This window comes from Trachinotus anak, unplaced genomic scaffold, assembly GCF_046630095.1.
Source record: "Trachinotus anak isolate AG129_WGS33_773 ecotype Australia unplaced genomic scaffold, CSIRO_AGI_Tana_v1 ptg000013l, whole genome shotgun sequence".
NCBI lineage: Eukaryota > Metazoa > Chordata > Actinopteri > Carangiformes > Carangidae > Trachinotus > Trachinotus anak.
In genome coordinates, this window is record NW_027273864.1 from 28,825,001 (window position 1) to 28,845,422 (window position 20,422).

General features: G+C 42.5%; 2 protein-coding genes across 3 annotated transcripts; both read left to right on the top strand.

Annotated features, from left to right (window-relative positions):
* Positions 1-67: 67 nt before the first annotated feature.
* On the top strand, positions 68-5,328 carry LOC139630235 (kelch-like protein 10). Its single transcript, XM_071493479.1, has 5 exons — positions 68-1,469; positions 2,506-2,995; positions 3,131-3,742; positions 3,918-4,067; positions 4,681-5,328. The coding sequence occupies exons 1-5, from the start codon at positions 1,255-1,257 to the stop codon at positions 5,023-5,025; spliced, it is 1,812 nt and encodes a 603-aa protein (XP_071349580.1). The 5' UTR covers positions 68-1,254; the 3' UTR covers positions 5,026-5,328.
* A 347-nt stretch (positions 5,329-5,675) lies between these two features.
* On the top strand, positions 5,676-20,347 carry appl1 (adaptor protein, phosphotyrosine interaction, PH domain and leucine zipper containing 1). 2 transcript variants are annotated; one of them, XR_011693135.1, is made up of 23 exons: positions 5,676-5,867; positions 6,824-6,922; positions 7,069-7,128; positions 8,014-8,085; positions 8,231-8,318; positions 8,681-8,722; positions 9,484-9,542; positions 10,045-10,191; positions 10,821-10,903; positions 11,106-11,267; positions 12,190-12,378; positions 12,505-12,547; positions 12,653-12,709; positions 12,996-13,087; positions 13,221-13,400; positions 13,726-13,778; positions 14,996-15,170; positions 15,792-15,828; positions 15,940-16,080; positions 16,168-16,218; positions 16,345-16,434; positions 16,548-17,761; positions 17,793-20,347. XR_011693135.1 is itself a non-coding variant. In XM_071493471.1 (22 exons), the coding sequence occupies exons 1-22, from the start codon at positions 5,814-5,816 to the stop codon at positions 16,698-16,700; spliced, it is 2,127 nt and encodes a 708-aa protein (XP_071349572.1). In that variant the 5' UTR covers positions 5,676-5,813; the 3' UTR covers positions 16,701-20,347. The 2 variants fall into 2 exon arrangements, 1 of the variants encoding a protein (XP_071349572.1); XM_071493471.1 differs by having other exon boundaries at positions 16,548-20,347.
* The last annotated feature ends 75 nt before the right edge of the window (positions 20,348-20,422 follow it).

Here is a 20,422-nt window from a genome sequence, read left to right on the forward strand (position 1 = left end):
AGATTGTGATGATTCAGTTGCAGCCCTAGTTGATATGTGAGACTTTATATTTATATTTAAACAACTTTGTTAAATGTGTGAGTCTGTATGAGTCTGTAGTAAACCTGATGTACAGTTCTGTATAAATCTGTCTGTGTCTGTGAATTTATTGTTCTTTCAGAAAATCTGTGTCTGTGGGAAATGGAAACATTGCAAGACATTAAAGAACAAATAGAACAAATTTTGGACACTTAGAAAAAAAAATATCTATGAATTATGATTTTTTTTATTCTAGGGAGTAAAAGTGCCCAGACATGGTTGTACATTGCTGCTCTCATGTTTCTGGTCACCCCTCCCTCTCAGGACACAGAAATGTCGCCGTCTTGTGGCGAAAAGTTACTAACAAACTTCTCAGCTCTTGAGTTGCTTGATGTCTCTGTGCAGGAAATCTGACCACAGCTAGTTTACCCACTAATACCAAGGAAATCACTGACATGAATCTGCCACAACTAAACCTCAGTCTTCACACGTACTAACACCAACAAAACATTACAACATTAAAAACAACAACAAGGTTCAAGTACAACAAATTGTAACCTCACCATCAGATCGGACAAAACAAGATCTGAAAATGTCAACACAGAGTCTGAGTAAAGAGCATTTTTTCACAATATTATGAGGCCAAATGATTAATCCATTAATATAAAAAACAACAGACAGATTCATTGATAATAATGAAAATAATGCTTGTTGCAAAATGAATCATGACCTGAATTCCCATTAATTATCTGATTAACATTACAGAAGAAGTGATCTATAACTTTATTCCCATTTATATCAGTGAGGGGAGGCAGAATAATAGAAACACTACAACAGTTCAACAGCACCTCGAACTACCAGGTGACTTGGTACAGAGTCAGTTAGTGTGAAGTCTTTGCTATGATTGTATATCTGAAATTTCAGATATTCCCCTTTCTGCTGAAAGGGGAATAAATGGTGAGAAAAAGGAAGTTAACAGAGGAGGACAGACCAGGTTCACCCTTCAGCAGAAATAACAACTGATAACATAGGGGAAAAAAACCCAGCAGTCTCCAGACTTAAATCCAAACCAGAATCTGCGACAGTTACAGCTTCAGATTCTGTGACGTCATAATGAATCACTCTAGAATCTGGTCACAAGGTCATAAAAGCTTCAGAATCTCAACCCTTCACTTCACAAGTGTCTGAGCATCTGAACTGATCTTCAGACTCCACACAGTACAGAGAAAAATACTGATGTCAAGAATGAGTGAGCAGGGGCAAACTTCTGCTTCCACCTTCTGCCTGAATTCTCACAGAGACAAGATGGAGAAAAACGTGAGCGACACTGCGTCTGCGGTCTTAACTGCATTTCGCCTGGAGGGAAAACTATGTGACGTGGTGATCAAGGTGGATGACGCTGAGTTCAACGCCCACAAGATCATCCTCTGCAGCTGCAGCCGCTACTTCAGGTGAGTAGATCATCTCAGTGGAGAGGTACTGAATTACCACGTTTCTTAGAGCAGTGTTTCCTAACATTTTTTTAGCTTATCACCTCTAAAAACAAAGCAATTTCTACTTGTGACAAGAGCTGAAACAATTAGTCCATTAATAAGTCATCATCAAAATAGAACAACTATATTCTGATAGTAATTAATTGCTTGAGTCATTTTTAAAGCAGCATTTCCAGACATTCCCTAGTTCTCTGTTTTACTTTAGTTTACTTATGAAAGTAAAGTGATGTTGACTAAAAACCTTGCGTTTCAAACTGTTGACTGGACAAAAGGTCTGAGACACTGTCAAACTGGATGATTGAGTAAATTTATGAAATGTAATGAAATATATGAAAGGGGCTATTTGTTTTCTCTGCCACTGAACACGTTTTTTTGCTGGAAGTGGGTGGTGGTGGTTCAGCCAGTGTTGCATTTAAAGACAAGAAGTTATAATTCGCCCTCTGAGCAGTGTTATGTCTTCAGGGCATTTTGGAGGCTACAGTGAGTCGCTATTGGAAAGTGACAAGACAGGCTGGAATAGGCCGGGGCTAGCTGGTTAGCATGCTAACTTCAGTAGGCTAGAAGAAAAGATATGATAGAGACAAGAGTTAACATTGGCGATGCTTTCCACAGCTGGAGACAGCTGTTGGTGAGTAAAGGAATGAAGTGTGATGCTGAACTTGCACTGTTTCCTCTAGACCGGTAATACCAGTACCTCCTATTATGAAAAAGGGCGTGCCAAGCAACACGCATCAGCAGTTGTAGGTTAAAGTTTCTTGATGCAGCAGCGTATGCCGCTGTCATTTCCCAGTATCAATCACATTTGCTCAGTCTTACCAGACAGGGACTACATGCAAAATGTGTTGGTGCTTGAGGGAAGGAATCAAAATAGATTATTGTGAAAAATCCAGGCTTGTCAGTTAAGCTCAGTTATCTATTTAGGAAGAACAGGCCAGATGTTATGACTGTGTTACATGTAGTTGACTTTGATGACTGATTAATCCTGATCCCGCAGCGCTCTTTTCACCGGCGCCTGGACGACCTCAGAGAAGCAGGTGTACACTATCCCTGGGGTGTCGCCTGAGATGATGCACCTTATCATCAATTATGCCTACACCCACTCTGTTCCCGTGACAGAGGAAAATGTGGTGGAGGTTTTGTCAGCTGCAGACCAGTTGTTGGTCCCGGGGATTGTTCAGGCCTGCTGCTTCTTCCTGGAGGACCAGCTGTGTCTGAGGAACTGTATCGGCGTCTGGAGGCTGGTGGACTTCTATAACTGCCTGGAGCTGAAGCAGAAGGCCTTCCACTACATCCTGTACCACTTTGAGGAGATATTTTGTGTCTCCCAGGAGCTCATGGAGCTCTCTGTGCAGGAGCTGGTGGCCATCATTGAAAGCGATCATCTCAATGTGACCGAAGAAAACAGAGCATTTGAGACTGTCATCCGCTGGATCAACCACCTGCCTGAGCAAAGACGAAACTACATCTCCGTGCTGTTACCCAAGGTAACAAATGATAAATCAGCTGTAACTGTAGTCGGCTTAACATAGCTGGGGTGAAATTTACAGAAACTTCCCAATTGTTAAAAACCCCAACAGTCAGAGACTGTTTCTAACGGCTGTGCTCTTCCATCTCTTTAGGTGCGGCTGGGCTTGATGACCCCTAACTACCTCCAACACGTCGTGTTAAACAATGCTGTGGTGACGAACAGCAGAGAATGTATGTCCATCCTCAATGAAGCAATCACAGCGCATATTCTCTCCAGGTCCAATAGACACTCACAATCTGTCTACAGACACCCGTTGACCCGGCCACGCCTGCCTTCTGAAATTTTATTGGCCACTGGAGGCAATGATTTCAGCAGTACCACAACCAGGCTTGAGGCATATGATGCCCAAACTAACAGCTGGGTCACTGTGGGTGTGGAGATGTCTCGTGCTCACCACGGTGCCGCTGTTCTCAATAACTTTCTGTACTTCATTGGTGGCTGCCACCGTGAAATTTACTTGAATACGGTGCAAAGGTTTGACTTCATCACCTGCACGTGGCACCAGGTGGCACCCATGAACTCCTGCCGCTGCTATGTCAGCGTTGCTGTGCAGAATGGCTGCATTTACGCCATGGGAGGCTTCAGTGGACAAACCTACCACAACACTGTCGAGTGCTACAAGCCTGAGACCAACCAGTGGACCATGATGGCACCCATGTGTCGAAAGAGGTGTGGGGCCAGTGCTACAACTCTAAATGGCAAGGTGGGTGAAACAGAGATGACTGAAACAAGTAATGACGGGTGGGGGGGGTTATTTTCACCTAGCATCATGCTCATGTTAGCCAATTTCCTCATGTTGGAGATGATGGTAATTTGGTTTCATTCTGCCCAATCAGTAGCAATCAGTATAAGAGTTACTGTCCTAAACCTGTTTGTAGGTGTACATTTGCGGGGGTTTCAATGGCCATTGCAGCCTTTGCACGGCTGAATGCTACAACCCAGACACCAACCTGTGGACCCTCATTGCACCCATGAGGACCTGCCGAAGTGGCCTGGGGGTCATTGCCTACAGAGACAATATCTATGCAGTAAGTGTGGCATTAATATGTTGCTTAGTGTTTTGGTTCTACCATATTGATCTCTCCACATCAATATTTCCATATATTTCCTCCAAGATGTCAACATATTACAATATGAGAGTGGAAAAAAACCTAAAAAACTGGTGACCTGACTCAAGGATCTTCCTCTGGTCTCTATGTAATTATAATCCATTAATAAATCAATCTTTAAGTAATTTAAGTAAATCTAAAATTGAGTATGTCCAGTAAATCCTTTATTTGTCTTTAGGTTAAGGCAATCCCAAAACAGAAACTGCTCTAAACAGGAGATAAATGATTTGTGAGATAATGAAATAATTTGCATGTCTTTATGTAATAAGTGCTGCTACAGGTTTGGTCACTCGTGAGCTAACTGGTAGCATGCTAGTTTGCTAGCTTGATGCTGATTTTGGACCATTAGGTTCTCCATTCACTCAAGGGCCAGCACTACCATGCCAACGGGATCTCCTACGTGCTGTGAGACTCCTTGTTTTATCAGAATTGGAGCCAAAATTAAAATTTTTGCAGGGTTTCCTGCGGGTTTCCAGTGGTTTTCCTTAACATTCTGAAACACTGGACTCACTTTCCACCTTCTCTCTCCTAGGTTGGTGGCACCCAAAGCGGGAGCTACCACATGCGCAGTGTTGAGGCCTACAACCCCCAAACCAACAGGTGGAGATCCATACCGTCCATGAACACTCCCCGCAGCTACTTTGGCATTGCGGTGGTGAACGACAAGCTCTTTGTGGTCGGAGGACACAACGGCTCCACGATGGCATCTGTGGAATGCTACAATGCAGACACCTCTTTGTGGTACAGGGCCACCAACATTGAGAGGTACCGCACCGGCCTGAGCTGTTGTGTGCTGCACGGACTCCACAGTGTGGCGGAGAAGTTGTTCCCTCGTGGTCCCCTGTCCCCCCTCTTTGTGGAGGAAGCCTCGTCCTGACAAGTCATCCGTAGTGGCATCTTGATTGACAGTAAATGTAATTTTTATATGAATTAAATTATTTTATTTGCATTATTTGCAAGTGTTGTTATTGTTCCATTATACATTATAAATATATAAACATAGTTTCATGTTTGTTATGTATATTGTATTTATTTATAATACCTTTATTAATGTTGATTTTTTTCCTTACATGTGTGCGAAGCAAAAAAAATTCTATCTAGTGGGATGGTAAACTATACACAATACATTATACATATTGTTAAATATAAAACTTGAAAATAACGTTAAAGAAAATGGTTGTGATACTGTTACATCTGAATAATGACTATAAAGACAGAATATACAGAGAATACATACAGAGCACATTTAAAATCCTGCGATGCATTCACAGAGGTTCGTGTCCATGAGCTTTTTAAAACTGTAGAAACTTTATAAACCGGTTGTATATCAATAAACACAGACAGAGGGTTTCCCCACCTGCAAATTTAACAGACCGGGCGCCATTATGGCTCTGAATTGAGCACGAAGCCAGTGAAAGGGCGATCCTGGTAAGAGCCAAAATGGCGCCTTTTCCCCTTTAAACGAGGAACCAATCGAATTCGTGGAAGTTGTTTCCTATCCAATCAAAATCTACATAGGGGGCGGGACACCCGCAACTGGGTGGATCTGTTTTGGGGTGTTGTGAATTCGTGTGGCCAAGAAATCTTGAGTGGGAGTTGTCGGACGGATTTCTTGTGTGTTTTGTCCGTCGATTGGCACCGATTTCCAACGCGCCAGCCGCAGACATGCCCGGGATAGAGAAGCTGCCGATAGAGGAGACGCTGGAGGACAGTCCGCAGGTAACAGAGCTCTTCCTTGAAGGCTCCAGTTAGCTAGCTAGCGTTAGCCCCTTATCCAGCTAGGCTAACTGTCTTTGTAGGCTCAGTGTTTGCCAACAACTAGCGAAGAGATGCCGCTAACGGCTCGGCTAACCAGCGCTGTCAACCAGGCAGGTCAACTGAGACACGCAACAAAATCATCTCAGCTGGAGGAGGTGTCAGTCAAAATACGAAGTCAAAAATGTCAAACGCCATTCATTGTTGATTTGCACTGAAATGACCCCGTTAAATGGGTAGTTAGCTACTTCCTTAGCCTCTCAGCTAAACGTTTCCCCTCCTTGCAGTGATAACTGTTTGTTTATCGGCCTGCTGCAGCCTGTTCTGTTGGTGAGCTGCTCAGAGCAGAAAGCTGCTGCTGCTCTGCTGCAGAGGACACGAAACACACCACAGTTAGTGCAGCAAATCCAGGGCAAAACATCTGCTGTGACATCACTGATCAGGGTGGGATCGATATGTGATACACCTGACAGGTTCAGTCCGTAAGCACACTGTAGTATGTTTGGATGTTTTAGTTTAGATAATGTGTCATCAGTTTGTCCAGGCAAGTGATTAGTGAAGTTTTAGATTAGCTGATCGCCAGAAAATGAATCAGAAATTACTTTAATAATTGATTGATTATTTTAGCTACTTCAGGGGTGGGAAAATTCTTTATGTGCTGACTTTTTAATACACTGTGTTTACTTAATCTCTCACAATGACAGATGAGCTTGTTGGCTTGCTGAAGGCAAGAAATGCAGTTGAGACACTCCTTGATAACAGAATTGTACTGTGGGGACAGGTCACAGGTGTGGATTTACATAGCTAGACATGGGTTTGGTTTTTGGCACTCACACAGGGGATCATTTGCTAAGGTTTTATGGATGGGACAAATAATGAACAATTTCATTCACCTCTTTTATTGTGTGTTTTGTACACAGACCCGCTCTCTGCTGGGAGTGTTTGAGGAGGACACTGCAGCCATCTCCAACTACTGCACACAGCTCTATCAGGCTATGCACAGGATTTATGATGCACAGGTACGCACTCACACACACAACTGACAGATATAGTGCCACTGGCGTTACAGGTGCAGGCTACAACACACAGCACCATGAAAGTGTGGCTACTGATTGAATAATGTGTTTCCATCTGCTCAGTGCCATGCCTGTTGTTTTTCTTCCAGAATGAGCTCAGTGCTGCAACACACTTGACCTCCAGACTGCTGAAAGAGTATGACAAGCAGGTGAGCCACTTCATACCAGCCACCAGCCCTATGACACTGGCCAACACGCTATAACACCAGACACGAGCCTTATAATAGAGCTCACTGGCTTATCCATCAGTGTTTTGACGCTAGCCATTGACCTCACAACCTTAGCCACAGGCCAAATAACATTAATCACAGTTTTATAACACTAGCTCCAAATTTATAACATTAGCCATCAACCATATCACACCAGCTATCAGCCTTATAAAACTAGCCAGTGGTCATGTAGCACTATCCATCAGTGTTATCACACCAGTTATTAACCTTATAACACCAGCCACAGCTTCATGCTACTAGCCACTGGCCATATGAAGCTAACCATCAGCTTTATAACACCAGCTGCAGCCAAAGGCCATATAATATAACAGCTGCTGCTTTCTAACATTAGTCCTATAAGGTAGCCACTGGCTGTATAACATTAGCTAACAGCCTTATCACATGAGCACCATCCCTAAAACAGAAGCCACAAATGTTAAAATGCTAAACAAATGCTAACACTAGCAATCAGTGTAACGATCCTGCAATTAGCCTTTGAACACTAGCCATTAGCTTTACAATGCTAGCCACAGGCCTTAACTGTTAACTTCTAACACATATGGCTTCACTACACCTCTGGGTATAAGGTGCACTGTTGATTTTTACAGCTAGCAGCTAGGATTGTCTCAGATCTTTCACAGTTTTCTAAATATTTTGATGACCCCAGAGCTTTCCATTAGTAACAACCACAGGTCAACATTTAAACAATGTTTTCGATGATGATGAGATATTTTACTTCATATGCTGTGAGTTTGATGCTGACCTGTTGCTGCAGCTTCTGCATTTTTCTCACAGCAATCAATCTAATCCTGCTGTTGTCTGCAGCGGTTTCCTCTAGGGGGCGATGATGAGGTGATGAGCTCCACCCTGCAGCAGTTTGCAAAAGTTATTGATGAGGTGAGAGGGAACACGAAACACACCAGATCTCTGTGTTTTGGCAGGAAAGTTTGTTTTATGTGTTCATCTTCAAGCTGTGGTTGTTCTGCTGATTTATCTCTCTCTCTCTCTCTCTCTCTCTCTCTCTCTTTCTCTCTCTCTCTAGTTGAGTTCCTGTCACGCTGTCTTGTCCACCCAACTTGCCGATGCCATGATGTTTCCCATCACTCAGTTTAAAGAAAGAGACCTGAAGGGTAGGGGAAACACGACCAAACACACAAACAAAAAAAACACTGCATGGTCAAAAGTATGTGGACAACCATCCATTCCAGTCAAATGTGATAAACATGTGATTTGACAAGATTTCCAACAGATTATGGAACTCGGCTGCAGGGATTTGCTCCTAATTAGACACAAGAGCATTAGTGAGAGCAAATTGCAAGCACTCAGTCGTCTAAAGCATTAAGATTTCCCTTAAGTAGAGCTTAAGAGCCTAAACTGTGGAAAATAGACCCAGACAAAAAGTACAATTGTGCCAGTATCTGGTGTCAACATGAACAGAAAAACAAAAATATCCCTTGTACTGTAACTTGTAATTCTTTTTGTCTCTCTCCAGAGATCCTCACTCTGAAGGAAGTCTTCCAGATCGCCAGTGATGGTAAGTTGACGCCGCTACTTTGGGCTGCAACTAATTTTCTATCAGTTTATCTTTTTTTTTCTTTTTTTTTAATAAATGCTCATCACAAGTTCCCAATTGACTGTTTATGTGCCGCCCCCCTGTAGGCTAGTGTTGTGTTTTTTATCAGCTCAAATCAGCTTTGCTTGAAGCCTCAGAGGGGATATTCAAATATGTCGAGAATCACAAAGGTGTTTTTGTCAAATCAGTTATTTTTCCAGAAAAAGAGGACAGTTTATGCATTTTTGACTAGATTATGTTAGTTACAGTTTCTGGACAGCTGCAGAGGCTGAGCATCGGCCTGTTTCCTATTTTCTTTCAACTCTTCAGTTTTTAATAATCTGAGAAAAGATTCTCACAATATTTGGCATTTTTATGTAAGAATTTCCTTAAAGCAGGTCATTGATTGACATTTGTTTAACCACATTTTCATTTGTGTTAATTCATGGCTATGGAGTGTTGTCTGTCCTAATTTGAATGAAGATAATGTGAGGATTTATAGCTGCTACCTCTCAGTCACAGTTAGCTTGACCCATCACAGTGTAGAGTCACATTTGATCTGAAGGAACGTGGGCAGATCTGACTCTGTTGGCTCCAAACTACCTTCACTCAGTCTGTTATTGAGGTTTAGCTGCACTTAAATGAAGATTTCAACCTGTTTTTAGTGGTTACAGGCAGAATATTTGTGTCTTCATTGCTGCTTTGTGTTTCGTTCTTACCTGCCTGTTTGTGCCTGTGTGCAGATCATGACACAGCCATTAATCGATACAGCCGCTTGTCCAAGAAGAGGGACAACGACAAGGTAACCACATCAGTGAGAGGAACGCTCCTCACACAGGTTTTTTATTCAGTGCTTCAGTAGAAGCACATGGACTCAACCTCTGGATTATTCAATCTGGTTTTAGTGTTTTAACTCATTCATGTCTAATTAGGGGTCCGAGCAGTGAATGCTGCTGCGATCGTTTTTGTTCTCATTGTATATTTTTATTGTTTACTCTTTTATTGCACACGTCAGTTTATAGGCTGCCGTTTCAGTTTATTTCTTGGAAATTCTTTTTTATGAATAAGCCCCTGAGATTCACCATCAAGTCAGAGTGAACCATTGGTCAGTTTATAGTTTTTGTCAGTTAAGTGGTTGTTGTGTTGGGTTCTCAGAGCAGCAGCTGCCTGGAGGGAAAATGCTCGGCAGGAGTTATGTGTCAATTTGAAGATTTCACATTCCGATTATCAGATTATAAATGATATCGTTGACTAGAGGAGATTATCTGAAATCTTAATGCTGAGTTGAGTCTTGTGTGTTGCAGGTGCGGGCGGAGGCTGTGGAGGACGTCTACACCTCCCGCAAGAAACAGCACCAGACCATGATGCACTACTTCTGCTCGCTGAACACACTACAGTACAAGAAGAAAACAGCTCTGCTGGAGCCACTGCTGGGCTACATGCAGGCCCAGGTACACACACACACACACAGTCATTTAGTGTACACTGTGCTCTGAAGTTTTTCTGACCCAACCTGAACCTGGTCTCAGACCCACACTTTAATTTTAACCTCGGTTCAGGTCAGACTGGATACAGGTTCCACCTGCCCCAAGAAGAGCCAGGTAAAACTCTGAAAACAGGATTTTGGGTTGTCATCCAATCAAAACTCTTTACAATTTACAGTCGTCAGGTGAAATCTTTGGTCACTGATACAGAATCTTGTCCCTATATCTCACTGCAGGGTCCCAGTTTAGAGCTCTGGAGACCAAAACTGTGACAGAGCCAGAAATATAGGATCAAATACTGAGAGTATGACGGCTGCTCCGAGCCATGTCCACAGAGTAACCAGTCAGAATAAGGCAAGATAAGATGCTGGTGAATACACTGTCCTAGTGGACATGATGAACGACATTCATCACACAATCTGACAACCACATGTTTATGTTTATGTGTGTGCTGTATGTGAGCTCTTCATTTGCATCACAGCCACAGCAACAATACATAAATGTCTCTGTTAACAGAGAGAAACATCAGACTGCTGTCATGTTGAAGTGGAACCTGCTGATGTGTGTTGGTCTCTATCTGTGTTTGCTCTGTGCAGATCAGCTTCTTTAAGCTGGGCTCAGAAAATCTCACCCAGCAGTGGGAGGACTTCCTGGGAACCATAGGAACCAGTGTGCAGAAGTAAGAGCCTGAACCCACCCCCGTCCTCCCAAAAGTGTCTTAAATGTTTTCTCCCTTTGTCCGTTCTGTGTTTTATTGGTTATAACTCAGTTTTAAAGTTACACTGGATTTAAAGGAGCTGAAACAGTACAGAAATATGAAGAGCATGAGTGTGAATACAGTGTGTGTGTGTTTGTGTGTGTGTGTGTGTGTGTGTGTTTAGTGTCCGTCGGGAGATGGAGGAGGAGGTGGGGCAGATGCAGCAGACCATTCAGGAGATGGAGAGATCATGTGACTCACTCTATGCACCGTGTGACCCTGACCCCGCCCACTCACCTGTCTGTCGCAACCTGACCAGGAAGCAGGGCTACCTGTACATCCGCAAGTAAGACACACACACACACTTTTTATTTCTAGTTCACATTAAAGCCCCTGTGAATAGATTTTTCCGTTACGTTCTGTGTGTTTGACGATGCAGTGTTTTCATTTCAGCTGCTTTCAGTTCATTCATGTCGGTGTTCTTCAGTCTGCATGTCTTGAGTTGGGGGAGTCGAAGTTAGAATCTTTAAAACCTTCACGTGGGGCTTTAATGCAGCTCATAAAATACTGCAGCCACGATAAACTGCTCCCTGAGTCATCAGCACTCATCTGAGATAAACTGTCAGCAGTTTGAAAACATGGTCATTGTGTCTTTAGTCTCTGAAAACTGATACTTCCACTGAGACTTTCAGATCCTGCCCATAGGAGCTGTGAAGATTAATTTGAGTTTCATACAATTTATTTCTTATTTCCATTTGTATTTGTAATAATATTAACATGGTACTCACCAGGTACCAGCTGGCGTTTGAGAATGTGGTGATATTACTAAAAAGATGTGAGGCCAAGTGGCCAAAAATAAAAGAAACATGAGCAGACAGGTTGGAAACGAACTGATTTGGAGGAGAAAATGAAGGTGAGACAGTAAAATTAATTATAGCTTCAGTTTTGACCTATTATACTTCCTGTGGTCATGTTGATACAGTTTCCCTGCATAGTGAAGGATTATCACAACATTTCAGGTCCTCTCTCTGTCAGTTTGACCTCCAGATAAAGTGCTTTAGATCATGTGGATAAACTGTTTGCTTGTTTCCAACCTGTCTGATCATCGTACTCAGATTTCTTTTTGAGGATGTTCTCAGATCTCAGCTGTTACCGTGGTCAGTCCAGTGTTATGAGCAACAAAAACTATAAAAAACAAACAAACCCTGAGCTTGAATTGTGAGGTTTGTTGTTAGTTTGTTAAAGTAGTTCCTCTGTCTGTCTCTCAGTAAGACGGGTCTGGTGTCGACGTCCTGGGAGCGTCAGTACTTCTTCACGCAGGGCGGTAACCTGATGCAGCAGGGCCGCGGCGAGGTGGCGGGCGGGCTGGTCACAGACCTCGACAACTGCTCCGTCATGGCGGTGGACAGTGACGACCGCCGCTTCTGCTTCCAGGTCACATCCTTCGACGGCAAGAAGTGAGAGAGAGCTCCCGTTCTTTACATTCTTCTCCCATGAAGACGATAACTCTTCTCAGATGCTCTCGTCTTTCTGAAACGTTCAGGGTTTATAACTCCACCTTCTCTCCTTCTGTGTCCTGTCAGAGTGGTGACCCTGCAGGCGGAGAGCAGGAAGGACTGCGAGGAGGTAAATAGTTTGTCTGTCATGTGACCTGCTTTGTTTTTTTTTTTTTTTGTTCATAAGCTGTTCTGTTGTTTTCTCACACCATCTTCCTGCTGCTTTCTCCACCAGTGGATCTCCACCATAAACAACATCTCCAAGAGGATCTACCTGAGCGAGAACGCAGAGGTCAGTGCACAGGGGCATTGTTTGGTTGCACTGCACCAGTGAGTACACAGTGTGTGTACAGTGTACTACATGTGAGTGTACTGACTGAAGTATCTGATGTGAGACGCAGCAACAGGAACAGGAAGACAAAAATAAAAAAATGTCTTTGTTACTGGGAAGTGTTACGTGGATGATAACAGTATTTTTTATTAGAAAGCAGGAGAAAAAGAGGAAAACATCTTGGATGCGTGCTTTGATAATGTTTTCCCATTGGTTGACGCTGACAGTACTGTCTTCTTATTGGCAGGAGCTGGCAGCCAGAGTGAACCAATCAGCTATCGAAGCTGTGACGCCATCACCGTCCTTCCAGCAGAGACACGAGAGCATGAGACCCGGCAGGTAGTACCGACACTGACGCGGCGTGATCGACGACCTCGTAACCAATCAGCCGCCAGATTTCATGAAGATCAGATTTCTGTCACACCTCCATTTGCACAGTATCTCTCTCTCTCTCTCTCTCTCCTCATTCCAGTAAAGGGCGTGCAGGCCGAGCAAGCAGTATTAGCTCTGTGGGGTCCGAGCCATCGCCTGCTCTTTCTGTGCTCTCATTGGACGCTCTGGTTGACCCAGAAACACCAATCCAGTTTGACATCATTTCCCCCGTCAGCGAGGAAAACTCAGGACAGAGCAAGACGGCAGCACAGTCCGGCAGGTAGGGGTGTGTGTGTGTGTGTGTGTGTGTGTGTGTGTGTGTGTGTGTGTGTGTGTGTGTGTGTGTGTGTGTGTGTGTGTGTGTGTGTGTGTGTGTGTGTGTGTGTGTGTGTGTGTTCAACCACATTAAGAAAAATTGAATTCCTGTCTCACGTCCACTGGAGCATCTCCATGCAGACAGATTTATGTCTTCACACAATACAAAACATTTTAATGAGTTTTTTGTACTTTGTTGTTTATCAATACAAAAAATGATCTTCAGAACAACAAATCCTACGATACATTATGTGTGTGTGTGTGTGTGTGTTTGTGTGTGTCTCCTACAGAAGGAGTAATCCTTTTGGAGAGACAGGAGACAACACTTCAGAAGACAGTGAAGGTAGCGTCTGTCTCAATATTTCATGTATTTAAATGGAGGCTAACATGGTGTCTGTGGCGTTGATGCACCAAACTTGTCGCTGTGTGTGTGTGAGTAAGTAAGTGTTTGAGTGCAGGATCCTTCTCCTCATTCAAACTACAGTGATTTCATTGTTGCAGAAAACACTCACTGCAGCTACAGCTGGTCTGTGTTGTGAGTGTGGGCCCCCTCCTCAGCCCCAGGGGGCAACAATGAGATTTTATACGAGACACACAAAGGTGAAACTGTTTTATTCAAAGTGTTTATGAAGAGTCTGCTTGTATTGTGTAAGAGAAAAGTCTTCAAGGCTGAAGACTACCTGGTTGTTTTATTGCAAATAATGATCTGGTGAATTTTCCCACCTCAGATAAAAAGCAGCATCAGGACTGTCTGAGGCTAAACTGGGTTATTTTATTCCTACATGTCAGAAAGAAATATGATACTAATTTAAGTTTCCCTTTAGAGTTTGGGTTCATGCTAAAGTCCATGCAGATGGATATATTGTGATATGTTTGTGGTTTTTTTCCTGTTCTCCAGACTCCAACATTACCAGCTCTTATTTTTTACTGTCTATATTTTATATTTTATTTTATTGTAATATGTGGCATTAAAATTTTTAAAAAAAATCTCTTTTATTGACATAATTATAACAATTAGCAGAACCTGTAATAAAGTTTCAGTGTAATTTCCTTAATAATAAATAAATAAATACAATAATAATAATAATAATAATAATAATAATAATTCTCATTATTATATAATTATTATATTATATATAATTATAATTTTATCATTATAATTGTAAACTTTATTTATGAAGCACTTTTCCTACAAGAGATGTAGCTCAAAGTGTTTTACAATAAAAAATGGAATAGTACAATAAAACCAAGTTGAATAGAGGAACAATCAAGTTAGACAATACAAATATCAAACAAACAAACAAAATAAAAACAGGAACTAGTAAGTATTGTAAAATATTACAGAATTAAAAGCCAAGTTGAATAAATAAGTTTTCAGCTGCTGTTTAAAAATGTTCAAATAATAATGTTTGCCCTCATAGTTTAACTACAATTTAAAAGAATGAATAATGATAAGTATAATAATATATTTCAGGCCAGTTTTGATCACAGTGGAATTCCCTGAGTGGAACAGCAGACAGATACGCTGTGAATGATTTTTTTATTTTTCGTGCTCTACAGACTCGATCCTCCACCAGCTCTTCATCGTTCGCTTCCTGGGCTCCATGGAGGTGAGGAGTGCGGAGTCAGCAGACGTCATCTCTGAGACCATGAGACAGATCCTGGCCGCCAGAGCCATCCACAACATCTTCAGGATGACCGAGTCGCACCTGCTGGTCACCTGTGACTGCCTCAAGTAGGAACCGCAGTGTGTGTGTCTGTGTGTGTCTGTGTGTGTCTGTGTGTGTCTGTGTGTGTCTGTGTGTGTCTGTGTGTGTCTGTGTGTGTCTGTGTGTGTGTGTGTGTGTGTGTGTGTGTGTGTGTTGGGAGGCTTCTTCAGACAGAAATCTGGTGTAAGACTGAGTGTTTTCAGCTGCAGCAGCTTCCTCCAGAGACTTCAGTCTTCATCACAGCCACAGTATCAACATGTGGGACAGAACAGAAGAGTTTTTGACTTGTAGTAGATCTGTGGAGTAGTTTTTATGAGTAGGGCCCACTTTGTTTGTCTCATGCAGGAGGATGCACGCACACTGAACATGAACATAACTTTTGTTTGTTTACAAAAAAAAAAAAAACTCCACAGGGAACTTTAAGTTCTTCTGAACCTGAGCAGTGTGGAGCTAAATGTTTGCTCTGAGGGTCATAAAAATCTAATGGTTCTTGCTCTGCTGATTTTGTTCAGTGCATTTAATGACAAGGAAATTGAAATTAGAAATTGATGTTTCTGTTTACACATTAAAAAGCACTGATGCAGATTAACAACATGTTCTCAGTTTGGAAAAGTCTTTGAGTTTAACGTTTGCTCTTTTCTTTTCAGGCTCATTGATCCTCAGACACAGGTCACTCGACTCAGGGTACGATGATCTGTTGTAGTTTCACACATGTTTGTAATGATCTGTGGTTGGTTCCAGTCTCCTCTTCCTAACTTTTATCCTCCTCTCTCCTCCGTCCTCCTCCTGCTGCAGTTCCCTCTGTCCAGCGTGATTCAGTGTTCGTCCCACCAGGACAACAAGAGGCTGTTTGGTTTCGTTTTGCAGTCAGCGAGCGGGCGGGGTGACAGCCGAGCCGTCTGCTACATTTTCGAGTCCAACAACGACGGAGAGAAGGTTCTGCTCATCTGTTTGTCTCACTGTCCAACAGTCTGTTTGGTCTGTGTGTCTGTCTGACCTGTCTGTCTCCTTCATGTGTTGCAGATCTGTGACAGTATCGGTCTGGCCAAGCAGATAGCCTTCCACTCTGAGATGGTGAGAGCTGCTTGTAACTCCTTTGTACTGAAGCTGAAGAGAACCCCCTCACAGTTTGGCGGCGGTGATGGTTCCTTCAGGTGTTGTTGTGGATGTTAGTGATGTTTGTTGTGTTTTGTTGTGCAGGACCGTAAGGCGGTGGAGAAGAGGAAGGAGCAGGACAAGGCCAAAGAGAAGCAGCAGGAGGAACTCAGCAAACAGAGACAGATAGAGAAGGTGACCTTTAACCTTTAACCCTGAGCCCCACAATGTTATGAACAGATACATAGGTGACCTTGTGTAGGGTCTGTGTTTGGCTACACTCGGTTGACTTGGTTCTGTCTCTTCAGGATCTGGAGGAGCAGAGCCGCTTGATTGCCGCCTCCAGTCGTCCTGTCAACCCGCCTGGCTCTGATGGACAGTTCCTTGTGCTTAGCAACAGCCAATCAGAGGACAGCGATGCTGGGGACGAGGGGAAGAAGAAGGGCGAGTCTGAAGCCTAACGACAGCAGAGGATGCATGTTTTACCTCCCAGGCAGGTCCCAGCTGGTACTGTCGAAGCAGCAGCTCAGGAGTCAGAGGGGGGGAGGGGAACACCACCTGCCCGCCCGGGCTGCCTGGGACTGAAAAACATGCGCTCCCTCTCTGCTGGACTCTGTTCAAAGGTTGTGGTGGAGCCTGTCACCCTGAAAACGAAGGTTAAACTAAACACACCCTCACTATAAGGGGAGGGAGGGGGGGGCGAGGAAACGTCTTGTCATGGACGCGTGTTTTATTCTGTGTGTAAAAACGCTGCTTTTTATACCGGCGCCGCTATCCAGAAAAGGACAAAAAACATAGATTAACCTGTAAGTTTCTGTTTTATATGTTTATTTTATTAAAAAAAAAAAGCTAAGAGTAATGACAGAGGATATAAAGCAGAACAACACGTGAGGAATACTGAACCAGGATCTGAAGGAGACGCCTGAGAAAACACAGAATGCAGATGTGGACAGAGTCAGTGTCTCTTGCTCAGGAGCACTTTGGCACTTAGGAGATCCCAAAAGGCAACAGGACACCTACAGCTGTTCTCTCACAGTGCTGTTGGTCAAACATGTGACCGACAGTGCTCTAAAACAAGAAGAGAAGAAGAAGTAGAGAGTGAGCAGGGAGTCTTATTTTGAAGAGTCCTTTCTGTTGTGATCAGCTGACTGTCTTTCTTTTTTTTTCTTTTTTTTTGTGATGTTTCAGTATGATCTCATCTTCCCTCCAGACAGTCACTGGTTTTCATGCATTTCATGGAAACTTACTAAATCATCACAGTCGACCTAAAACGATTAGTTGATTAATCCATAGATAATGAATTGGCAACTGTTTTAAATAATAATAAGTAGAAATAATAACAAATTGTTTTTAAGCAAAAACACTAAAGATCTAATGGATTCAACTTCTCAGTTGTGACAGTTAGTTGATTTCTTATCTCACTTCGTAGTAAATGAAATATTTTTGGGTTTTGTTGTTTGTTGCCGTCATCTGGAGCTGTAGGAAACTGGGGTTGGTATTTTTTGGTTTGTAGTTTTCAGATGTTTAAAAAAAAAAAAAAGATCTGCAGATAGATTTAAAAAAATCACTGCAGCCACAGTAAAGGAGAGAGCTGGTGCATCGAAATGAAAACAGGTCGCAGAGCTCTCCTCCAGATCACCGGGTTTATCCACCTAATGTTTTCAGCTGTGTCCGAAACTGTTTCCTGTTTCTCTATATTCAGTACAATGGTCAGTCATGTGATTGATCTGTCAATAATCAATAAGTGCTGTCGTCATTGAAACAGCCACAAATGCAGTAAAACATTTATCGTAGATTTCCTAACTCCCTAACTAAGTCTGACTCTCAGTGAGCTGGTTTCCATAGTGACGGCGGCGGCGGCGAGGACGGTGAAGAGGAGCAGATTCAGAGAGATTTGGTCAAATCAGGATAAAGTTGGATGAAAATATCATTTTTTGCCAGAACGTCTTCCACATGGACTCACATTAGTGTTGCTCATACACTTCTGTGACGATAATTATTTGTCAGTGCCTTGTAAAATAAACACGATGGACACGTCTGCTCAGTGACCTTTCACCTCTGTAGTGAAGGTTTCGTCAGATTTAGGCACAAAAACATATTAAGAGTCAGGAACGGTCATCGTGGTTAAAAATAAAACTACTTCAGCCTTTGCTCCTGTCAGACGAGGAGGTAAACACTGATCACTTGCTGTTTTTCTGTTAAAGGCATCTCCACGTTACACTCAGTGTCACTGTGGTTTGATCCGTGTTTCAGTGGCTGCGGTTCAGCATGTAGATATGATCTGCTTCATGGTGAGATATCATGATTAACCCTTTAAAAAGGCAGTGGTATGCCTGTCACTCATTACATCACTAATATTGTTCAACTTCATTTTAAATTCTAAATTTCAGCAACACCAAACATGTGGCGCTGAAATTTGGGAAACTGATGCGCAGGACATTTAAAATGTGTGAGTGGTGCAGCCGTGAAGAGCAGATTGGATTCAAATATTTTTAAACATAAATATCATTCAGCGTCAGTAAAGAGCTGCAGCAGGCAGACAGAGAACACACAGTGGGCTCAGACCGTCTGAGCCCACTGTGTGTTCTGTTGGACACTTTGCAGTAAGATGATGTTTAGAACATTAAAGCCTCTTGAGCTGAAACAAAGGGGAAAGAAGTATGTTGAACACTGTTGAAACAAAAGGTACATTATTGTAACTTAGTTGTCTAAAATAAAATGAACTTTTCAACCAAACTTAGCTCAGCTGTTAGCAGAAGTTCGACTTGTTGATCATTAAATCAGTGTTCAAACTCCTGCTGGGATTTTATGCAAAAACACTGGAAATGAAGACAAAAACAAAATGATCATTCCCAGTGGATCAGCTGTGTTAATGTGTCGGCCCTTCATCGAGGTACCTGAAGATTTTTCAGTTCTTCCTCAGTCAGAGTTTGTGATGTGACTCTCCTGAACTTTACCTGCTGGAAAATACCGACCACTGAAATTTCAGCACCAAATTTTCTTGTCACCATAGTCACCATGAGGTCAAAGGTCAGCTCTAATTTAGCAACAGTGAAAATATTCAACAATTTAACACTTTCAGTGCCAATATGAACTTTTCTATGTTTCACACTTGTTCTTTTTCTGTATTTGTTGAAGTAATTGTGGAAACACATGAAGCGTCGCAGCCTCTCGTGCAGTTTGTATCAGTGTGTGTCAGCGTGTTGTCATGACCAGAGCCAAACAGACCCGGAAGGTGTGAAAAAGAAAAAGAGGAAAATCAGATTTTAAATTGACGTAATCTGAAGAGTCTCTCTCCAAAATAAGATCTAAGACCTCTTACAAATCAATAACTGCATGAAAGTAATGCTCGTTAATGAGAAACATACACTGATTTTAGGCCACAGAAGTGAGTCAGAGCTGCTTCACCCTGCCTGTCTTTGTTTGGATTATTGTGAAACGTTGGAGATCTTTCAACTAAAGCACAAATCTGATCAGTCGCTCTCCTCACTTCTGCTGTTCCTGACGACGGTTTGATGAAAGGAAGCTGCGATTTTCTCTGTTTTTCAAAAAAAGGTATATTTTATTGAAGCAGTAAACTTTGAAGAAGTTACACATTTTTAGCATCTTGACGTATAGAAGGCTTCATAAAAAAAGACAGTCCTCCATCTTTTCTGCCAAATAACCAGCTGAGCCTGCGTGATTCTCCTGACATCACAGCATCGATGTGCGTTGATCTGGGTCATTGTTTGCTTCTCACAGGATTTATTCATTAATCAGCATTTATCCAGAGTGATTATCTGTAGGAGAAACAACAGCATCAGCTTCGGTTTCAGGATCATAGACATTGCATGTACAACAGACAAAACCTCTTCAGTCGGCTGTGGGGAAGTTAACGTGGTGAAGACGTCTCTAAATCAACAGTTACTGATGATGAGTTTGTTTTGGGTTTTTTTTTTTTGGGATGATGTTTTCAGGTGAAGGACTGGTGTTGATGGAGCTGCACTTTATCGACAGACAGAACACGACAGGATGGATGATGTTGAACTGTAAATATGTTTCAGTGATTGATGTTCCAGTGTCATGATTAATAAAAGGCTTTTCAGTGATAAATAAAGCACTAACTCCACCCGCCCGAGTCAGTCTGCTGATGTTTCCAGACCAAACGAACCTCTGTGAGCTACAGAAGCTGCAGGAAAAGTTT